General features: G+C 50.6%; 8 protein-coding genes across 8 annotated transcripts; 5 read left to right on the plus strand and 3 right to left on the minus strand.

Annotated features, from left to right (window-relative positions):
* Positions 1-476: 476 nt before the first annotated feature.
* On the minus strand, positions 477-1,495 carry PFICI_13357 (uncharacterized protein; the record flags this gene model as incomplete). Its single annotated transcript, XM_007841938.1, has 3 exons — positions 477-612; positions 685-985; positions 1,084-1,495. 3 exons carry the CDS (start codon positions 1,493-1,495, stop codon positions 477-479), a joined length of 849 nt encoding a protein of 282 aa, XP_007840129.1.
* Positions 1,496-2,070: 575 nt separating this feature from the next.
* On the minus strand, positions 2,071-3,357 carry PFICI_13358 (uncharacterized protein; the record flags this gene model as incomplete). The annotated part of the gene is made up of 1 exon (XM_007841939.1): positions 2,071-3,357. The coding sequence occupies one exon, from the start codon at positions 3,355-3,357 to the stop codon at positions 2,071-2,073; it is 1,287 nt and encodes a 428-aa protein (XP_007840130.1).
* A 1,342-nt stretch (positions 3,358-4,699) lies between these two features.
* PFICI_13359 (uncharacterized protein) lies at positions 4,700-5,154 on the plus strand (the record flags this gene model as incomplete). The annotated part of the gene is made up of 2 exons (XM_007841940.1): positions 4,700-4,702; positions 4,780-5,154. The coding sequence occupies 2 exons, from the start codon at positions 4,700-4,702 to the stop codon at positions 5,152-5,154; spliced, it is 378 nt and encodes a 125-aa protein (XP_007840131.1).
* Positions 5,155-5,280: 126 nt separating this feature from the next.
* PFICI_13360 (uncharacterized protein) lies at positions 5,281-6,072 on the plus strand (the record flags this gene model as incomplete). The annotated part of the gene is made up of 1 exon (XM_007841941.1): positions 5,281-6,072. The coding sequence occupies one exon, from the start codon at positions 5,281-5,283 to the stop codon at positions 6,070-6,072; it is 792 nt and encodes a 263-aa protein (XP_007840132.1).
* A 591-nt stretch (positions 6,073-6,663) lies between these two features.
* PFICI_13361 (uncharacterized protein) lies at positions 6,664-7,602 on the minus strand (the record flags this gene model as incomplete). The annotated part of the gene is made up of 2 exons (XM_007841942.1): positions 6,664-7,437; positions 7,498-7,602. The coding sequence occupies 2 exons, from the start codon at positions 7,600-7,602 to the stop codon at positions 6,664-6,666; spliced, it is 879 nt and encodes a 292-aa protein (XP_007840133.1).
* Positions 7,603-11,200: 3,598 nt separating this feature from the next.
* PFICI_13362 (uncharacterized protein) lies at positions 11,201-12,392 on the plus strand (the record flags this gene model as incomplete). Its single annotated transcript, XM_007841943.1, has 3 exons — positions 11,201-11,308; positions 11,364-11,415; positions 11,521-12,392. 3 exons carry the CDS (start codon positions 11,201-11,203, stop codon positions 12,390-12,392), a joined length of 1,032 nt encoding a protein of 343 aa, XP_007840134.1.
* A 3,922-nt stretch (positions 12,393-16,314) lies between these two features.
* Positions 16,315-18,139, plus strand: PFICI_13363 (uncharacterized protein; the record flags this gene model as incomplete). Its single annotated transcript, XM_007841944.1, has 3 exons — positions 16,315-16,357; positions 16,592-17,753; positions 17,824-18,139. 3 exons carry the CDS (start codon positions 16,315-16,317, stop codon positions 18,137-18,139), a joined length of 1,521 nt encoding a protein of 506 aa, XP_007840135.1.
* Positions 18,140-19,015: 876 nt separating this feature from the next.
* Positions 19,016-21,552, plus strand: PFICI_13364 (uncharacterized protein; the record flags this gene model as incomplete). The annotated part of the gene is made up of 5 exons (XM_007841945.1): positions 19,016-19,024; positions 19,363-19,825; positions 19,964-20,791; positions 20,871-21,036; positions 21,093-21,552. The coding sequence occupies 5 exons, from the start codon at positions 19,016-19,018 to the stop codon at positions 21,550-21,552; spliced, it is 1,926 nt and encodes a 641-aa protein (XP_007840136.1).
* Between the last annotated feature and the right edge of the window lie 288 nt (positions 21,553-21,840).

Below are 21,840 nucleotides of genomic sequence, written 5' to 3' on the forward strand. Positions count from 1 at the left end.
ACTTTCTAGTTTTCTATGATGCGAGACCCCCATTTAAAAAGCTAAGGGGTAGTTGCGACGAGTCTGTTGCAGAGTAGCTAGATTTTTATATTGAATAAAAAATCGTAAAATTCAATCTTTGATGGTTAATATGAATGGACATTAAAAAGTCTATGCAAATCTTGTGCTCGTGTGGTTATGACATAGTGTCCCTAGACATTGCTGCGGTGCCATTCCATGTGAAAACTCCATATCCTCAAGGCCTGGGTAAACGTCCATCTATCCCAGAGTTCAACTGTTCTCTACACGAGCACATAGAACAGCATATCAAAGTGCCCCTCGACGATTATTCATCTCAACCAGCTACGGAAAATGTGGCTGCATTATAGATTGTGCAAGCTGACGAGTAACATTGCCAATCTGGTTGAGAAATTCCTGTCTTGTCGTTAGCTTCTAGATAATGGTATATCATTGAGGCCTACAACTTCAGTTCGGGCCTAGAAACGTACCTTTTCGTATTTGTCGTACTCGCCAATAGTGTTCTCGCCCATCTTGTCAAGTTCTTCTTCCAATTCAGCCATAGCAGCAGCGTGTTCCGAATCGAGGTCGCCGACGGGAGGGGCCACGGTCGTGCTGTCTGCTCCATCACGGGAGGCCAATATTTCTGCCTTGAGCAGCTTGATGTCGGTATGTGCCAGGTTCTACTCGGCCCATAGCTGTTCGAGCTCCTTTGCGGTTGTATTGGCCCGTCTCTCTGCATCGGCTATCATGTCGGATATGAGCACGTCCTTCTCGCGCCGAGTTCCATTTGGACTCGATACGGACAGCGTGGTCTTGACTTCCAGGACGGATTCGAGAATGCTGGCGTGTTTACTGGAAAACTTTTCCATAGCCAGCTGTCCGGCGTGGGTTTGCGAAAGGGCTTCTTCAGTGATGTGCTCGCTGGTGGCGTCAATCTTTGTCAATACTTCGGAGAATTTGGCCGTTTGGTATTTTCGATAACTGTCTGGAGTCTTGTCAGTCCAGCGCGGTGTGGAAAGAAATCTTTCAACGCGGACATGTTGGTAGACCTCCTGAAATAGCAATGTGCAAGTGTCGACATACCTTCAATGGCCAGCATCAGAGGGGGCTCTGGAGTGCTTGGTCGCGGAGGAGGATGCTGCGGCTGCTTCTGAGCTTGGCGATCGACAAACAGCCTCTTCCCCGGGATAGACACATTAGGTCTCTGATGTTGCGACTCGAATGGATTGAAGGATACATAGTTCTTGAGAGTACGGCGCTTGGGCGATTTTCCACGATCCTGGTCGTCTGTTACATCTGGATCAAAGCGCCGCTTGAAGGATCTTCCAGTGCGCAACTCGAGTGGTGACGGCGGCTCCGCGCCGCGGCGTAGAGAGGGCGACGGCGACGACATTGATGCGAAGGGATTTCGACCAAATACCAAGAATGCAGCGCTCAGTGAGTGTTTGGCATTGATGAAATCGACCACAGCATTGACAATTGTCATTCGATCCATGCACTTGAACACATGGACGGAAAAAGAGGAGACTTGAGCAATGAGTGCTGCAGAGATCAGTAACGCTGCCTTCTAAGTCCAAGCGAATGCTTGGAAGTCTTTTCCAGAGAGGAGGGGGGGGGATCGTGTCTGTCGCCCGCTTTCTGGACCTGAGGGTTGGGCTGGCACGATATCTGTCTTTACAAAGAGGAAGGCACGACTTGGGAGGAAAACTGAAGGGGAAGGCACGTAGTTGTCCACTCCTCGTCTGTTATTGGCAATCTACTGAGGTGCACATAAGCGGTCAAGACTTTCATGAAATAATTCACGGATTAGCAAGGTGTATGATGCATGACTTGAAAATGGGTATGTATAGATGTATGTTCATTCAAGTGTATACGTTTTCTATAGCATATGTCATGGAAGCACGTTTGAAAGGCTCAAGAAATGACTTGATTATTCAACGGAATTTTTGGAATATACAAAATTGATCATATCGTTGAGAATCGACTATGATCGTCTATCGTCTAGGGAAAACATTCTCTATATGCAGTATCATTTTGCTCCTCGCTAGTATGCATTTATTATGTCAGTCATTATGTCATGAGAACCACCAACAAACCGGCAACCCCCATGGCTAGTGACAGTATTCCAGTCGTCCTAGACGCATTGCTCGGGAGTTCTTTTTGCACCGTCGCTGTGGCCGTAGTTGCACTCAAGGTGCAGCTGGCTGTACCACAGGCGTACCCACTCGGGCAGCATCCAGCGACGGGGCCCGCAGCAGTGCCACACAAGTACCAGCCAGATGCGCAGGTGGATGTTGCTGTAGTGGTGGGCACATCAGACGCTGGCACGACAATCGTCGCACCGTTGGATGTGATTGTTGTGGACGAGATGGGAGGGCACGATGTGGTCACGCAGTCTCTACCGGTACGACAGCATCCCGAGCCGTATGTAGCCAGGCATGCATAAAATCCGGTCGGACAGTAGTCGGCAGATGTTGTTGTGATGGTGTTACTTTCGGAACCGCTGGTAGGACGCCAAGGGGGCAGCGCAGTCCCTGTAGTGGTCGATGTGGTATCCGTGTCTGTTGCAGAGGCAGTTGACGTCGAAACAATTGTACTTGAAGTCGATGTACTTGAAGTTGATGTGCTCTCTGTCGTTATTATACTCGGGCTGGTGGTGACCACCACCGTCGTGACCGCGGTTGAGTCTGAGAGCACCGTCGAGCTCGTCGTCGTCATGGTAATGACAGTTACCGTGCTCGCAATGCATCCGATCTGAGCACAGACGAACCCAGATATGCAACAGCCGCCTCCGACCTCTGCTGCACATGCCGTGCTGTCACTACCGCAAGGCCCTACAGTGCCGCCACATGTCTGGCCATCGGGACAGCAACCAACGTTGCCGGCATCTGGCTGATCTTCCACTTCAACACAGGTCTCGCCTGTCGCGCAGCAATAATTTGGCTGCCCAATGGACTCGCAACTCTCGGTATTCGTGGGGCACGAATAATCTCTTCCTTGTAATCGATGCAAAGCTTCTTTTGCCCGCCGCCACGACGGCCCGTTGTTTCTCAGCTCTAACGCATCAACCCCAACTGCATGCACACCAAATGGAGGCCTGTAGCCTATGATTGCGCTCGAGTTCACTGCAAGCAGCAGCTCTTCCTCGGGCGTCAAGAGTGCGCGCACCTGTTGCCGAGATTGCAAAGGTGCATATTCTGGGGCAAAGCCAAGGTGCTCTGGCATGATCTTCTCGCCCTCGTCCAGCGACATTTTTTTGATGGCCGTCGGCAGGAGTATTTGCTGGGCTTGTAGCTGCGTTGCGACCAACATCACCAGCGATGCCGGCAGACTCAACAGCGTCTGCGAGAGATGCATCTTTGTCAGGCCCGTTTGGGAATGCAGGTCGCTTTGGTTTCTAGAGGGAAGCGGCACAGAAATCGAGCAAACTCGGGTGCATCAGCTTGTGCAACAAGCTGTGCTTGGAATTGTTCGTTCGGTTCGTCGCCAATCCCGTGAATTGCCAGGTCGAGTATCGTGTGGATAGCAATCGCACCCGTTGAAGCCTAATAGCGGCTATAGCAGCAATCAGCCAGGTAATCGGTTCAAGTGTATAAGGCGGTTCAAAGTATATGCAAGAAGGGAAAAGAAGGTTCGGTGACAGTTGAGCTTGTTTTGCAATGTGTCTGTCGTCTGCTCAAGAAGAAATGTCTGACAAGAACAAAGTTTCCTGTTGTTGCGCAACGTGCAGAAGCTGGGCGGTTTTGAGCAGGTGGATTGAAGCTTGTAATTGAGTGGCTGGGGGGCATCCTGAGCTCTGCCGACGTCAGCTATGCCAACACCCAGAGCTCCGGCGCCTACCTTAAGTAATGGGACCACCAGCTGAACGATAACAAGCATCATGAAACATCCCATCTCCTCTCTCCAGAGTTGCTTTGAAAGTCATGAGTTATAAATTCAGTGTGTTCTGAGATGGCAAAATCAGAATTCTGGCACTGCGCATCTAGAGACTCGACAGTGACGCACAAGTCTATAGTAGTACAAGTGAGACAAACGCGGGTGGCTTGCAGGGGTTTCAGAAGCTACCCAGGTACTTGTCTAAGGCATAGCTTCAGCGCCCTGGATTCATGAGCCCTTTTGTCTCTCAGCAATTGCTGTATTCATTATAATAGTAACAGAATGCACACTTAGCAGCAGGAAATAAACCAATCGCCAATAGCCATATTTCTTGAATAGGCAGTTAGCAATGAGCGTCGGTCGGATTATACCACGAGGACCTTGCCCGCCAAAACCATGCCACGCTCAGTGGGGTCTACAGCTTGCATATACATACATAACACCCAACCCAACATACATGAGTAGTACACAATTGAAAGGATCCATAGTTTGAAACTGTTGATGCACAAATACAAAATTAAAGCTGCACAAGATCGTCATAATTACGATCCCCCGCAACGCAATGAGCTCTATCTGTTGGTGGTTGGGTGCGTGTAGGTATGTAAATCTAAGTACATCTTCTCTCACAGCAGCACAGGCAAGGGATTCATTTCGCTAAGGGCGGACAATTGTTAGACAATTTCAATTCCACAAGCACCACAAACTGCTTCTTGCAAATGGTCAACTTCTTCCGGCGCAGTACTCAAATGCACACAGCCTTTTGCTAGCCCATTTTCAATCGCCTCGCCAATATATCTCCGTTGCTGTATAAGAGGTAGCAGGCATGGTGAGTCTTTTCAATTGAATCCACTCTGGTTTCACTTGACCTACCAAACATTGTGCCCGTGGCTGATCATACTGCAGGCTACCTCTCCCCTTGTGCTTGTCCCGACGTTTGTCGGTCTCAGCTTATTAGGTGCTTATGCAGGACCGGTGACCTTGGGCTTGAATGGCTTTGGGGATGCCAACTGGATCTACATTCTCACACCCGCCGACCCGGCGCAAGTCGGACTCCCAGGAGCCCCGAAACCTTTTACCAAGGACTATACCGGTGTTGAGGCTGTAGACGGCATACTCGCTGCACTAGTTGTTTACTTTTCCGCCCTCATTGATGGTGATATTGAGCCACGGTTCAAGCTCTATGGATACTGTGCTTTTTGGCAGTTGGGCGCGTTGGTGGTGATACTCGTACTCGAGGGATTGAGGGGAGGAAATCGTGGAAGGATCGCTAGCTGGTAAGCTTGTCCCCCTCCCCCATTGTGCTGTACTTGGAGATGATCCCGTTGAAAAACGTAAATCTGACAGTCAGAGAATAGGACGCACACGTTGCTGTTTATAGGCCAGCTAGTCTCGTGGCAAGCCATCATGCCTCTGTGGGTTCTCTTGTTTCTGCTCACCTCGCCGCTTGCCAAGAGCACTTCGCCCGCACACAAGTCGAGCCTACTAGTCGACTTGTGGGATATTACAGTGATGCCCCTATCGGTGTTCCTTACCATCATGCTTCCCACCATCGCCATGTATCTTGATCCGTCTACCGTCAGTGCCAAGGATCATTATACAGCTCTGGCATTCTGGCAGCTGTTCCCGATATGGCATTACCTCGCGCATACGATTTTGTCAACAGTTGGACGCACCTTGGTCGGCCCGGTCGATGGCACCACGCAAGGCGTCGTTACACACTCGGCATATCTATCGCGTGTTCGGGGCTTGTACGATCTCGTCTTTTTGGGGGGTGTTATGGGCCAGCTACCGGTTCTCCTGCTAGCCCTTGCTCCCGACAATGTTCTCTCCTCAGCCGCGGAATCCTTTCCGTGGATGAAGCCGTACGTCACCGCGGGCGTAACGTTGAGTTCGGTATATGTCCCATTGTCGCCATTCAATTATCCCACCGTGGACGCCAAGTCGATCGGCTCTGGAGATTTGGCGCCCCTGGCTGTGCATTTCCTACATTGGGACTTGTACATTGGAGCTGGATCGTTATGCTTGTGGGCGCTGTATGTGCACCGCACGACCGTCAAGAAGACCAGCCTTGCTGTTCTCCTCGCAAAGACAGCGCTGTGGTTCTCCTTGGGTGGCTTTGCCAGCGCTGTCGCCGCGTTGCTTTGGGAGCGTGATGTACAAGTCCTAGAGAGCGACTATGATATCAAGAAGGCTTGAATTCTAGCTAAGCACATATTCTTTCTCCACGTATTTGACTAGACAAGATCAAAACCGCATACCCATGTACACTTGACATTGAAGACTATTGTTATATTGATACTCAGGTGATCATAATTAGTGATTCTAATGGTTGCCATGACATATATCTTCAATTTTCACCACTATCCGGTGACGGTATCGCCAGAATCCCTTCCTGAATCGACCCCCGCATCATGCACGCTGCCACTGAGCGAAACTTCAACGTTTGTTGTCCTATCCGCATACAATGATGCTTAACAGTGCTGCAAGCTGCAGGGATAAAGGTTTTTCATGACATGCAACGCAACAGCAGGGGTAAATGATGTTTAAAAGTATATCAATTATGTTCGTGTCCACCTTTTCCACGTGGGACTACACAAGGAAGCCCACATGGAATCATTATTAATTACAGCAACATGCGCGTTGTTTTGCGCTATCCCTTTGTTTGTCCCATGATGACATGCCCTAAGATCAAAACTCCTAGGTAAGGATCGTGGCATATACACTGATTGGCAACAACAGCCAAATCCACAAATAGGGAAAGTCCATTGTGTTACCCACTGAATCGCTCTATAGAAGGATTGCAAGTCCAGCAGCGGCGAAAATTAGCATAGTTCCTGGGCCGTACGTCTCGGCGCCACCAGCCGTGATGGCTGCCGTAGCGGAAGCGCCATAGGCGCTCTTTGTCGAGACTGCAACGGTGGGTGTTGCGGCACTGGCGCTGTAGTTTCCGCCGGCAGCCGCAGAAGTCGCCGTGACGAGCGTCGACTCGCCGCCGGCCGTGGCACCGTATGTCTCTCCAGCCGTTTCGGCGGCCGACTGTCCGGCAGAGTATCCGGCAGACTCTCCAGCTGATGCTCCGGCTGAGGCTCCGGCAGAGGCGCCAGCAGATGCGCCAGCAGATTCCCCGGCCGACGCGGCAGCCGACTCTCCTGCGGATGCGCCAGCCGACTCGCCTGCAGACGCACCGGCGGATTCCCCAGCAGATTCGGCAGGCGACGTTGCCGTGTAGGTAGTCGAACCAGTCGGTGCCTGAATCTGACCGTCGCTGAGCTGGGAGACGAGGCTGGCAGTCTCGGTAGCTGAGCCGCCGCTGCCGCCGCCGCCACCGTTCTCAGTGGTGGCAGATGCGCCATTGTCCTCGGATGTGCTGTAACCGAAACCAGTGACCGACACAGAGTCAGAGCCCGAATCCTCAGACGATGCGCTGGCAGAGTAATCCGAGCCAGTCTCTGAAGCTGAACCTGTGTCCTCCGAGGACTCTGCCGTGGTCGTTGCTGTGGCGGTACATCCCTGGTCGGTTCCAAGTGTGCGATAGGTGCCTCCTGGTAAGCTCACAACACACTATCCCGAAATCTCAGCTATGGAAATTCCCCCATTGTCTAGACTGTATGGGCCACTTACGTTTGAGAATGCAGCCGAATTTGACCCGTATAGCGATTGATAGTAACTGTATTCTGACTGCGCCATCACGGCGGTGAGGAAGGTAAGGGGGATGATGACCTTCATTTTGTCTAACAGATTATAGTCTCTCCTGTTCAAAATATGATGAGGTATGCTGTTCGTTTCTTCGTGGTTCAATGAAAGATGGAATATTGAGTACGTATGGATGAATGAATTCTCGTCAATAGGCCTACAGATTGAACAGACAGAATACCAAGAAATATTGGATGATGAAGTCCTTATAACACAAGCCGGAGATTGAGAGGCGGGAGGTCTAGCGCTATAGTTGTCTTACAACCCAACCGAACCTTGAAAAACGAGGGGCTTACGCGGTCAAAGAATCCCTCGCCTCCCCAACACGACCCAAAGACGTCGACGCTCAAAACGAACGCGCGGTTGTGGGAATAAAGAGAGACGTTAGCAATGAGACGTTGGTCAGAAACTAGGCAAAAACGTCGAGGGACCGGTAAGCCACCGCATGTCTCTAGAAGTCATGGCTGGTCTTGGCTGCCTTCTCTTCCATTGTCTCTGTTCCTCTGCCTGTCCATTTCATCAAAGTGCAATCACTTGAGCCTTCCATGCATAAGATCTGTCCGGAGGTTTCCTAGCCACAGCTGTTAGATCCTAACCGCCGGTACCCGTGGGGATTTTTCTACGTGTTCACCACGGATTTCACTGCCGTGTCTCGGTGCTTGCCGGAGTCGCCTCCCAGATGATGGCAAGTGAATGTGTGCTTGCGAGCGGTGGCGATCATGGGCATCAGCCAAAGATGAAAACCGGGTGGCTCAACGTTTCTCACAAACAAGGTAGGCAAGGTAGGTAGGGTAGTCCTGTGGCTCGGGAAGTTCCTTGTCCTGCCGCGAAATGTATTGATCGAGGTCGGGGGGTGCGGTGTGTAAGCAAATGCTGGTTGGACAGCGCGGGACAAATAAGGTTATGGAATGTCAGGGACTACCGGGACTTTAAGGTTATAGCCCTTTGAGGTTGATTTATACTTGCACGTACTCCAGCTTTTCCAGACAAGGGGGGAGGTCTCTGCACGACGCGCACAGCGCAGCCGCGTTGCCGCTCTCTTTCTTCCCAAGCAGCTGTGCAAAAAATGCTGAGCTATACTTCCAGCCTCAAACACGCGCGGCACAGCGCAACCTGGTCGTCTCATTGATGCGGAGATTATGTCTCGTACGCGGCAACAGAACGGGGGGTTTCCTATAAATAATCTACCGTGTCGCCCAACCTTCAATGATCATGGGCCATTGAGCAAGCTAGAGAGAGCACCGAGAGCACCATTTGGGGATGGGGTGATTCCAGGTCCTTAGCTTCCGGACGTTTCGTCACGCCTGAGCTCAGAATATTTGAGTCTACGAGAAATAATTTCACGAGCGGTGCTGCCGATCTGATATCAACACGGGCTGGAGTGCTTAATGTTTTGTTCGTCAAAACGCCAGAGGATCTGGGACGCAAGCCGGTCTTGGAATAGTACAGAGCAAATGCAATTTCGTATCATAGGTCTCATGCCTCTAGTCAGTCACATGCAATCACGATATACGATTTCGTTCTTCTCGAGAAGAAATCGTCATTGCAACATCCACTATGTTATTTGGCTTTTTATAAATGACCAAATCCGATTGATTCAACGACAGTATGCCAATAATTTTTATGTAACAGTTTCGAATTAATCTTTGAACCCCGAATTTGCTCCTGCTACTATTTTTAATACTAGACGTCATTTTCTCCCACGAGTCAAGATTCCGGTAGAGTAGAATAAACAACACTACGCGCTTTGTTGTTAACACGAGTCAACATCTGGGGATATAGTTTTCCAAACACAGCTACCAGTCCAAGTACTAGAGCTCGTATGAACTCAATCGCAATCTAATCCTGTGTCCCATGAGTTAGTGACGGAGCACAGAATGGTTGGAATGATATATAATGGAATGACCGCAATCAATCACAAGAGACGTTTGGGTGTACAGGAGTCGATCCAGAGGGCCTCTTTCAATTCCGGATTGTTCGGATATTGCGTACAATTTTCTCGATAACGGCAGAGAACAAACTTTTGCTTCAGGCGAGCTGAAAAATGGAAGTGCGTGAGGCTGCAAGGGCTGAACCGCCTCACATCCAGCGGTCCCTATGGTTGGCACAATGTGTCGGACAGCAGCAAGGGGAAAGGTATTGACACAGTAGAAGTATGGTCTGCATCATCAAGCCTCGTTACCGTTGTGATCTGTTTCCCGGTCCCGGAATTTCACAACGCAGCACGGCAACTGTAGCTGACTTATTTTCAAGTCTGTTGTATTGAGTACCTGGTTGCTGCAGCTACAAAGTACTGATGCTGTCTGTTTGGTAAACAACAGGCTTCTGAATCAACCAGCTGAAAATCATCTTGGTAATCTTTCCAACGTTTTCTTGCAATCATGCTTCAGCCGTGAGTCTGAATCATTCTCGACGGGCATCTCACAAGTATGACAATAGTATCTCAAAATCGAACGCCACTCCGGATACATGAACCCTTTGGCATTGCGTAGTGTACTTGTCTCTGGTATGTGGACTGCTAAATATCCCAAGACAATACTGACAGACTAGAATTTCCATGCAAGTTCTTGAATCTGACACAACTACTTAATCATCTCAAATCATTCCAGATCCATGGGGGGTAAGACCTGTTGTCAACACGTGAATCGTTCTCATTCAATGGCTATTTTCAACAACTATCAAATAAAAAACGTGTTGCTCAATACCACACACAGCATGCATGAACTGGCTTCATGCCAATCCGTTTTTACGGTTACCTACCTAGCAAGGCATGATATACTCCTGTTTTCTCGCTACTGGTATCTCAAGACTGGCTCGGACGATTTCCATCCTCAAATTGTTTGTAATTTGGCAGCAGTATGTCTCCGTGCTGACGATTCTCACAAGCCCAGTCATTTGAATCAGACAATGTGCAACCGAAATATGTACGAGTACTTTACCATTGCCGTGGGCGATGATGAGTCGCTGTTCATCATGGCTGCCAGCATGATGAGGTCTGCGTGGTCCCACGTCCTTTTTGCGCCAGCTCGCATACCCGAGACCTTCCATGAACCAGATTCCATATTCGAGAGAGATCGAATAATGACTAGATGCATAATAATTTCAAGCTTACCCAAGGAATCCTCCTCACTGCAAATACCCATCCAGTTATTACCTAGGTATATAGAAATCATGGGGAAATGTTATCGAACCTGAAGTTGGCGTGGGGTTTTCAGCTCGACGTATCGGGGATAGTGGAACTCCAACCCGGGACCTTCTTACACCGCATTAGGCATGAGAAAGGTCGCCATGGGAAGCTCGGAGCTCCAACAAAAAATTGGCCGTCAAACACGCATCGGGATGGGAGCAGCCCCTGAGATGCTGTGCGCACTAGAACCTGCCGAGGTCTGGTGTCGATCTCCGCACCGGTCCGCATGGCATGGCTGGGCACAATACCGGCACAAGCTTGGGAGAACCTCATCCAGACTTATAGTAGGTGCTCGCTGCTGAACAATTGGGCTTCTGTACAGCTGTCATAATCATCTTTTTTTTGCATTGGAGAAGGAGTTGAGAAGCTTGGCAAAGTCACAATACGCTTTAACATTAGTTTATCGTGCAATCACGCGCCTGTACGGAGATTACAACACTCAGAATGGCAACTCCAGATCTACCCATTGTACTCTTTCACTACGTGGGCTCGCCTTATGCGCGACGCCTTGTCTGGTATCTTGCTCTACGACAGATCCCATACACGGAATGCGTAAGTCTTGCCTGCTCCTAGTCTAGAGCTATCTTCTAAATTCACCTTCTGCTAGATGCAACCTCCAATGCTCCCAAGACCAGATTTGGCAGCCCTGGGTATTGCCTGTAGGTGTATCATGCGTCCGGGCTAGATATAAGATTGGCTGTGGTTAAAAGCCAGAATGTCATTGTTTTCTGAAATCGCTGACATATTTCTTCTTGAATCAATAGATCGGCGCATCCCCTTGATGAGCATCGGGAGGGACGTATACGCAGACACGCGCATCATCTTGTCCAAGTTGGAGGAGCTCTACCCGACTTCGGACGCACACCCAGCCATCTCGGCCTCGACAGCCGAGGGGCGGGCCATTGAGCAGCTGATCTCGCGTGCCTGGACCGACGGGGGTATCTTCACGGCGGCGGCGGGCTCCATGCCGAGCAACGCCCCGCTTCTCAAGGACCCCAAGTTCGCATCGGACCGGGCAGATCTGGTCGGACTACCCGACGGGGCGCCGTCGCCGTTTACGCGCGAGGCTCTCGAGGCCCGCCGCCCAGACTCCCTCAGCATGGTCCGCGATGGCATCGAGCTGCTCGAGACCACGCTGCTGGCCGACGGGCGCGACTGGGTCCTGGGCTCTGCGGGCCCCAGCCTCGCCGATATCGAGGCCGTCTTCCCGTTCATCTGGCTTGCGGGTCTCCCCGGAGCGCTGCCCGCCGACGTAATCGGCCCTTCCCGGTACCCCAAGGTCTTTGCCTGGATCGACCGGTTCGGCAAGGTCACGGCGGCCAAGGGCGCCGCCGGGAAGCCCAAGGCAGTCACGGGCGACGAGGCGGCCAAGATCATCACCGGGTCTGGGTTTGCGGAAAGCGATGAGACTGTGGATGAGAGCGAGGTGGTTGTCCAGGCGCAGGGCCTCAAGGCGGGCGACGATGTGCGGGTGTGGCCGTCAGACTATGGCTCTAAGCACAAGGACGCGGGGAAGCTGGTCGCCATTACCAGCAAGCAGATTGTTATTGAGACACAGGGTCCGGCTGGTAAAGTGAGGCTTCACGCTCCCCGCCATGGATTCAAGATTGCCAAGGCAGTCCAGGGCAAGTTGTGATAATGCAAATATAGTGTGGCGTAGTTCTGTGTAGTAGTAGCTTACATAAAAAGGTCTATGCCAACCAAAACGGCAACCGGAGCTGAAGTTATAAGTTAGGTACCCTTTCTAGAACTCTTGCCGTGATGCACCTGAAATGTATCGGTCGATAGTCTGGCTCAGCATGCATCTTGACCAAAGGGTGTCATGTATGTGATTGGGCTGCATTCACCGCAATATAATTTGTACCAATTACCCCGGTCTCTGTCGCGGAGGAATTATACTCCAAACAGAGCATAACGACCTCGATGTACGAGTTGGCAGACCATTTTGAAATCGTAGAGCCCTGAATGGAATGTGCGAATGTAGCACAGTACTTATGCTTGCAGCAATTCAGATCACGATATAATTGTATAAAGAGACATTGTACGGCGACCTCCATTGGCAAGGCCACACACACACACACACAAGCACACACATCCAACTTGGCTCAACTCGCTGACTGGCAGCAGCTGGTCTCCCAAAAGAAAAAGAAAAAAGAACAAAAGAGGAAAAATGAGAAGACTCGCCCTAGAGTGACGACGCGTTCTGATTGGTAAATCCAGACATGGTATTACAAAGCTAGTGGCAGCAAATATGCGGAGTAGCTGCCGGTTTGGGGCGCTCGTGGCCGGGCTCCTTACCCGACCGTGGTTGATGGGCTGATGACGACAGTCCACCCGTCGGCGTACCAGCGAGAAGAAATTTTGTCAAGGCGCCGCAGTACCGCCAGACTCCTAGTTGGGACGCGCAGCCCTTTCGGATTGGGATGGTTTCTCTAGTGTAAACATATCTTTTTTGTGAAAAGTTAATAGACCAAATTCATCAAGAGTTGAAATGAAATCCGTGGCCGTGATGGCCCCATTTCGTGTTTCTGGTCGCATGGCTTGCTGATGGGGGAGGTGGGAAGTGAGAAAAAAAAAGAAAAGCAGAGGCGCATCCAACTTGGACGAATCGATGCAAGTGGGAAAGCAATTTCAGCGGGGAATGAACATGCAGGCCATGCGTCATAGGCTTGTGCATAAGGTAGCCATTTTCGCGTCGCGGTGCCGTCTTGGCATATTCCCTCCCTTCCTATCGCTGAGAATCAAGTTAGAGCCACTCCAAATCAGTTTGGCCCAGACGTTCTAGTGCTGTTCCGTTTGGCATACTCATGCTGGAGTCTCAGGGGAAGTGACTTTTGCTGGAAATAGTACTCTCTGTACCCAGCGTCCATCGTGATGGATATCACAGAGCAAGGCACCGGATATGTCTCCGGCTTTGCTTCTCCGCTGCTGCTGCTGCTCTCTCTGATTTTTCCTTTTATTTTTGTGGTTCAACGCTATGCAGGGTTGTTTTTTGTTTTCTTTTTCTGTTCATTTCTTTCTTTTTCTCCTAGGTGCCTCTAGGTGCCAAGAGCAGGTACCTGCGTGCTGCTACCATCTCAGCGCAAATATTGCGAGAGCTGAAGGTATACAGTCTTGACGCCAACCCGCGTACTGTAGGGTGACTTTGACGCGATCGAAGACAAAGAATGACGTAACTCCGTCGATATTATGCCCGGACCCCCCTTGGCGAGGAAAATTTCTGGCTCATAGGAAAAGTGTGATGTGATTGGTGTGCCGATGGGCCAGAGTCAAATCTAGAACAACTGCAATGCTGTCCAGAGGAAATGATTATCGCCGAGCGGCCTGATGAAAAATCCTCCTCGTAGAAAATGGTGAGATTAGTAGGCAGGGTTCCACCAATTGCTGGACGTTCGCCATGACTGCTACAATCTGTTGTTGTTCAATGTTGGTGCCTTGAGCGCCTTTGACAACGTGTGTGTGTGAGCGAGCCAGTTTTATCTGCTGGAAATAAAAATGAAAAGAAAAAAGAGCAGGTTGCATCAAGAAAACACCGTCCAAATTCAGAACTTGAGAAGCTTCAGGTTTTCCATTTAGTGCACGAGTTTCTGCACTCGAAAGTCTTTTGCCACGCCCGATTCCACGTTGGCTCACAGAGTCACTCGAGCATAATTACCGAATCGCTACTAGTGGCAGGTTAGATCAGTGGCGCCATCCTGTATGGAGAAAAACCAAGAAAGAAAAACAAAAGATTAATCCCCACAGGGCTCTCGCCTAACACTCTGCTGGAATGGTAGCACACGTAACGATACGTTATCGTGGGTTGCGTGGTATGAACGGGCAGGTGTGGTGTTCATTACGGATCGTGAGGATCCAGTACTGATGGGGATAGGCCATGCCTACATAGTATAGCATTTGCCAAATAGTTTGTCTGGACTCTAATAGGGTAGTGCAACTTATAATATACTACTATATTTAATGCGCCAAAGGGATCTAGCTTTGCTTGGTTGGTCGCAGCAGATGCCGTTTACATATCCAGCAAGCATATTGTGATGAATAGTGTAAGCAGTAGACTGAGAACACCCATTCTGTATTTCTAAGCAGCCCGCCCAGTAGGCGTCTTCCGCCCTTTGATGGATCTGATGATCTCACTGCTATGCCTAGATCTTCTGGAGACCGGAAGCATGGCACACTCGTTTCGTCCAAAGTCGAAACAACCAGTCCAACTTGAATAAAGCGGAGGAGAAGAGCATTTGCCCCATAATCCAGTGATGCTCAAGACGAAGCGTGAGTATTTCCAAGGTCAAGTGAAGGCTTTTAGTACATGTCTACCCCATACTTGTTCATATATTCGCAGTCCTCGGGCCGTCACTAGTCACTGCGCATCGGCGATAGTCCTATAGTGTGCCAGCCAATACGAGACGTAGGTACTTAGGCCAAAGAGCATATCTCGATCGACTACAGCACGCATCGGAAAGACGTGCGGTAGCTGAGCACTTATGTTGGTAGGCAGAGGAGCCAAGGACACACCTAGTTTGATGCAATTAAGCCGCCGCCAGCTCGAATGAATCGCTCGTCGTCTGGGTACCTTCATAGACGACAGCCTTTGCTATAGATGATTAAAAGATATTTCCCCTGGATGACAAAAACATAGGGCCATCGCGGATCATTGATTAGACAAGCAGAAAAGCCTCGTCGATCTGGCATGACACCGTTGCATTTCAAAGCACAGCCTATCGGTGGGATGGAGAGAGAGAGTGTGTGTATGTTTGTGTGTGTATCAGCAATCCATCTGCCTTCCATTCGCATCCTACACCACGCCTCTGCTGCGCAAGACAAATGTTGAATGGAGAGAAATAAATAGTAGCAGCCGATAGACAAAGGGCTCCATCTGGTCACACTGTGCAGATACTCGCATCCAAACTTCGATCCCCGTAGCATCCACCATTGGCTCCAGGGGGTGGCCCCCCTAGTGGTCCGCGCTTGCTGTCTTGGGGGCAAGACGGGCCACCTTCGGCTCCAAGCATTTCGAAGTTTCGGGGGCTTTTACGTCTGCTGTGCCTGCCCTTCTGCCAGAATTCCACCCCTTATGTCACTTCTTCCCTCATGACCTCATCGTCTCTGGCACCTCACCTTCACAACCTCTCAACCCAGGCAAACACTGGCACCACGCATCGAAGCACCCCGACGAAACGCAACCAAGCATCAGCAAAGCAGCACAGCGCAGCCCGGCCAACAACAAGCGCTTCCCATGGGACCGACCGACCTCGTCACTTTTGTTGATTGACTGATTCAACCCAAGCGCGACTCGCACTGATAACCAGTCTAAGAGACCACGCAGTGCTTTTCCTCTCTTTGTCCTTCGCCAGTTTGGCTGTGTGTAATACCCTGCCTGTCCGCCCGCTGCCAGCGCAGAGGTGGTTTGCCTTTTGACTCAGGTGCAGACTGCCTCCCAAAGTAATAAAGTACCCAACCTACATCACCAGGCGTTGTTACATCATATTTCCTTTCCACCCCCCGACACGGCACTCGACTCAAAATACAAGTCAACACCCACAGATCTCCAAAACGTCGTCATCATGGCACCGCCCGAGTCCAAGCCATCAGACAACCCGCCGCCAGGTAAGTTCATTGTCGTGTCTATACACCAGCTTCTCCAGCTTCGCCCTGTACCACCTTTCTTTGTCGCATTGCATCACTCGTCGGTACTGGTCTTATCTTCATACCATTGTTGCGCGTAGTCTTGACTTGTGATATCGTCATTTCCTTGTGATCCGCGCCCAACACAATTGTCGCCTTGGCTGTTTCCTTGCGGTGGGCTTATCGTCGCTAACATTGGCATCTCTTGCGCATTAGTGACCAACGGCGACAAGAAGGTCACAGTACCCAAAGTCGAGAACCCCAGTAATGCCGAGCCAGGTCAACCTTTGGCACCTCCACCCAAGCCTGGCGAGAGCGGTGACGACTACTTCTCCAGCAAGTTAAGCCTCGAGCCCAATCCATTCGAGGAGTCCTTCAGTGGTGGAGCAGTCGTCGAAACACCAGGCGGAACAAAGTTGCCCAGCGTGGCGGCCTTAACATCACCTTCGTCCCTGTTGCCAGGGAACGGCAACACTCCGTTCAACTGGGGTGGCGGGTCTCTTAGGACCGGACCTCTCAGCCCAGCGATGCTTTCGGGGCCGGCAGCTGATTATTTTGGCGACACATCACACTCACTGCGCGGCGGATTCACGCCGAATGAAAGCTCTCTCAGGACGGGACTGACTCCCGGCGGTAGCGGTTCCATGTTCCCTGCCGCCAGCCCCAACTCTGCAGCACTTTTCAACCAGCTGGCAAGCGGCACCGCGACCCCTGGAACACTCGACTTTCAGCGCACTGCTCTCAACGCCGCCAAGGCACGCAACGCCGTGACTCAGCCGCCAACCACTTCTCAGCCTCAAGACACAGCTTCCAACGGCGTTGCTGTGAAGACCGAGTCCAAGCCCGTCCCTGGCGCATTTGACCCCCACGATAACGACGCGGCGAATGGGCTGTTTATGTTGGCCCAGGGTGCTCAGCAAAGAAACGGGGCCGCTCCAGCAAACCAGCAATATCCCGTCGGTGGAAACCAGCCTGTGCACGCGCACCCGCATCCGGCACCGGTTGCACCGACAAATACGTCACCTCAGATGAATGGAAACGGTTCTTCGGTGGGTGCAACATCAATACGTGGAGTAAGCGAGGCTGCTAGTGGTGCATCGGAAGAAATGGAACAAAATCGCACCACGGCCCGCGGTAAGAAGCGTGGTTCAGGTGCGGGCACGACGAATGGCCGAAGAAAGGCGGACGAACCACCTTCAAAACAACCTGCAAATAAAAAGGCCAAGACAGCAGCGGTACCCGCTCCTCCATCACACGATGGTGAGGAAGAGCACACATCTGAAGAAGATGGTGGCGACCACGACGATGACGATGACTCGAAACCAAAGTCCAAAATGACCGACGAAGAGAAGCGCAAGAACTTCTTGGAGCGGAATCGGTATGTGCCAATAACTATGCTAGAACCATTTTTCGTGTATAATGTTTACATGACTAACTTTGTTTACTAGTGTCGCCGCGTTGAAGTGTCGTCAGCGAAAGAAGCAGTGGCTTGCTAACCTCCAAAACAAGGTGGAGATATTTAGCAGCGAAAATGACGCTCTGACGGCCCAAATTTCGCAGTTGAGAGAGGAGGTTGTCAACCTCAAGACGCTCCTGTTGGCACACAAGGACTGTCCTGTGACACAACAACAAGGATTGCATGGTGCATTTATGCAACAAGCCATGGAGACTTACAACCCTCAAATGAATCCATATGGAATGGCTGCTCCACCCATGGCTAGCAACCAGCCCGTAATGGCCGGACAGCCAAGACGTTACTCGTAGGACGCTGACATCGGCACACCGAGCCAAGATATCAACCCCGATGTCTGAAAAAGACGGACTTTATTATATTATTGCATATGTGTGGACCACGGAGGCAAGCCAAGATGTCGATGAGCAGTTTGCAACATTCAACCCATCTGATTTACGGCCAGGCCGGGGAAGCGACATTTTCAATTTGCCAGGCAAGCAATTTCACAAATACTACCATGATGAGGCTGTTCTCCCGTGGTCTGTAATAACATTTCTCAATCGAACGAGGACGACTGGATGGCGTTTGGTACTTTTCAAGCACTACACGGCGCTTGAATGAAAGGCAAAGATACATTGAGCAGCATTCAGCAAGTGCGAGAGTGGCTAATGTTTCTTGCAAGTAGCAGCCTGGGCATATACTTCAAAAGGGTGTTCACGGGGTGGTGGCTACAATGGACTTGGTTTGCGGCGTGAAAGGAGTTTGGGAAGACACGACATTGCGTCATGGTTGTCTGCATTTGCGAAATCGCGTAGCTTTTAGCTTTTAGCTTTAGTATTGAACACGGCATGAGGACCCAGCGAAAGCAACAATGGCTGTGGCACTGCCATATTTTCCCCCAATATACGTCTTCCATGAATTAGATGAGTAATGTCTGCAAAGTGCTTTTCTGTCGTTGACAACTATCGAGTGCGATCAACCATGATGAATATCTGCCAACACAGGTGTATATCATGCCGTGTCGAAAAGAGTGAATAACGAACGTGTCTAATGCCGGTTCTACCAAGTCTAGTGTTGATTTACATCATGGTAGTATTCTTCATTAGTACCTACTCTATGAAATCGTAAGGGCCCAGCACGAGTAATTGAGAAATGAAACAAAAGAATGAGAGAGAACTGTGGTCAACATGTCTTGGGTGTGTTCACCAAAGACAATTGGGTCAGGTAAGGAGCAGTACAGACACGATATAAATGTTACAGAATTGCTATGTTGTATTGGGGAATTTCTAGTGTGGTACAATATTCATTTGACCATTTCTTTCAATTAGGTGAAATTCGAAATTACAAAAAAAGAAATGCAACTTGAGGGCAGCAGAGAAGAAGCAATATTACAGTTGAAAAAGGTGAATATTATAGACATGCATGCAAGATTTGTAGATCCCTAATGCTTGTATGAAATGACGATGCCACTTTTGGGCGCGTACCCAAGGTTTTGTGGTCCGTGCGTGTTGGAGTTGTACTTTGTTTATCCTAGGAAGCGCACCTGCCAATCGCGCCTCGTGGAACCGCAAGTGCGCCTCAAACACTCAAAGCAGCCAGCAGCCCGCCCGATTTGACGATCAGCCCTTTTGCCGCCCATTTGCTCTGCCGAACGCACCCACTGACAGCATCAATATCGAGCGACACCCGCGCATATGGGTTTTGGACAGGCTTTGCATCTGGCCGGGTCGAGAGCATACAATTGACGCGACCGCCGCCGCCGCCGCCGCCGCCGGGACTATCCACGCGCGTTGCCCGCTGGGGGAGCAGAGCACGAGGGGCCACGACAGAACCAACCCCCATCCCGACAACTCGAGTCGCATTATCCATCTACAGTATTTGGATTCATGTCAAATCTCATCAGCCATCCATGACGACTCTCGTACAGACCCGTCAGCCGCTGCAAGTACTGAGCATGAGCCATCAGCCCAAGCGCCGCCGAAGCGAGCGCATTGCCTGTGCGTACCAGCCATGTTTTTTCAGTTCCGAAGACGTTCAAATCGCAGTTGGGGAAAGCAAACTCGACGCGCACACCCCGTCGCGCAGATCTGAGCCATGATTCGAGGGTGTTGGACTTGCTAACTCAGGGTGTACAGCATATGATGAAAACGACGGAGACTTTCAGTTTACCCGGGCCACGAAGAAGGCGAAAACAACAATACCAGAGCCAATTCCAGAGGACGATGTGGCACCTGCACCTGCACCAGCCCCAAGGCGGCCTGGCAGACCGCCAAAGTCCAGCAAGGCGCGTGAAACATCAGTGGAGGAGCCGCAACCAGCACCGCCAAAAAGAGCGTCGAAGAGGAGGTCGAGTCAATTAGCGGTGCCCCAAGATGAACCTCAGACAGTATCATTACCACAACAACGGGCAACGCGCCGGACCAGGCGCTCATCATCAGTAAGGCTAGAGGAACAGCAAGAGGAGAAGATAGTCGAGAAACTAAAGCCCAAGCCAAAGCCCAAAGCCAGATCTACCAACGGCACCTCGTCGAAAAGTCGCAATGATGAGATTGATATGGATGTATCTCCGCAGCTGTCCCCTCGACCTGCGATACAAACCCCTGAGCCGTTGGTTGAGAAAACGAGGGGTAAAGGCGAGGCGAAGAAAACGGCAGAGTCGAAAACAATTGCGCTGCCATTCAGCGATACGCCCGTCATGAATAGGAACAAGGAAATGCGTCGCAAGACAGGAGGACGCAGGAGTAGTTTGGGCATGCGTGGTAGGAGAGCGAGCTCACTGATCGATAATGGGCATAGCGCCATACCTCACCGCGCCGTCGACCCGGCCGACTTTTACAAGCATATCGAAGCAGAAGGACTCAGCGAGCCTCGGCGTATGAAACAACTTTTGACGTGGTGCGGTGAACGAGCATTGAGTGAAAAGCCTCCATTAGGGAGCACAAACTCCAACGCTATACTGGGGGGTGAGTAGACACTGATTTGGCATTTGATATTTCGGCCAGTATTATCCTCTGAAAGCAGCATTTCTAACCGGTTTGACAGCCCGAGCTATACAAGATCAATTATTAAAGGATTTTGGCTCAAAATCTGAATTCTCAGATTGGTTTTCGAGGGAAGATGTGCCGAGACCACCGGCAATCGAGAAACCAAATCCTCGAAATACGGAGCACGAAGAAAAAATCGCCGCTTTAGAGGAAAGAGTAAAACGGTGAGTAGATACCAGCCATTATGGGAGGCGGTTCGAAAATGCTGACTGAGAGCTAGATTGAGAGCAGAAAAGAAGACATGGTTAGCACTCAAGAAAGCACCGCCCGAGTTGCCACCTCTTTTCCCTCCAACAGAATCGTCTTCTTCCTCCGGGGAACAGCAAAAGCACCTACCAGATACATCTCTTCTCGATCAAGAAGAGGCGCAGATGCTGGCCTCGATAACTGATACAGCATCAAGCTTTGCAAAGTTGAGGATTCGAACACAAGCACGAATACACGCGCTTCAACAATCCTTGGAATTTAAAGTCGACCACTTGGCCGATAGCGTACACAAGGTCGAACAACGTGTCAATACAGCAGGCCGCGAAGCAGATCATGTCTTGGCGCTAAGTGCCGCGCGATTAAAAGAGCGCGAGATGGAGGAGAAGAAGAGGGCGGGAACGAAAGATATGCCAGTCATGGAGGTGCTCAGGAGTCTAGGCAGGATATTACCAGAGGGAGAAAGTGGCCCATGAGCCTCATATAATCCCGTCTTTGATGAAGTAATGCTTTTGTACATACAAGCTTGATTGTCGTGCCAGGACGCTCAAGCCCTTTTGTTTTTTCCTTGCCGTGTGGCACATTCAAAGATACCATGGACGTTCCTTTCTCAATACTCGAATTCATTTTGGGTTTCCGGAGAGGTGGAGAAGGGGTCATCAAGAGCTCGTTCACTCTTGTGATTAGATCAGTCAATACGCGAGGATGGCTCCAGCCGAGCATGAAAGATATAGCTGAGAATGAGATCATGACGAAATGAGAAT

The sequence above is a fragment of the Pestalotiopsis fici genome, assembly GCF_000516985.1.
Source record: "Pestalotiopsis fici W106-1 unplaced genomic scaffold PFICI_Scf_11, whole genome shotgun sequence".
In the NCBI taxonomy this organism is placed as follows: domain Eukaryota; kingdom Fungi; phylum Ascomycota; class Sordariomycetes; order Amphisphaeriales; family Sporocadaceae; genus Pestalotiopsis; species Pestalotiopsis fici.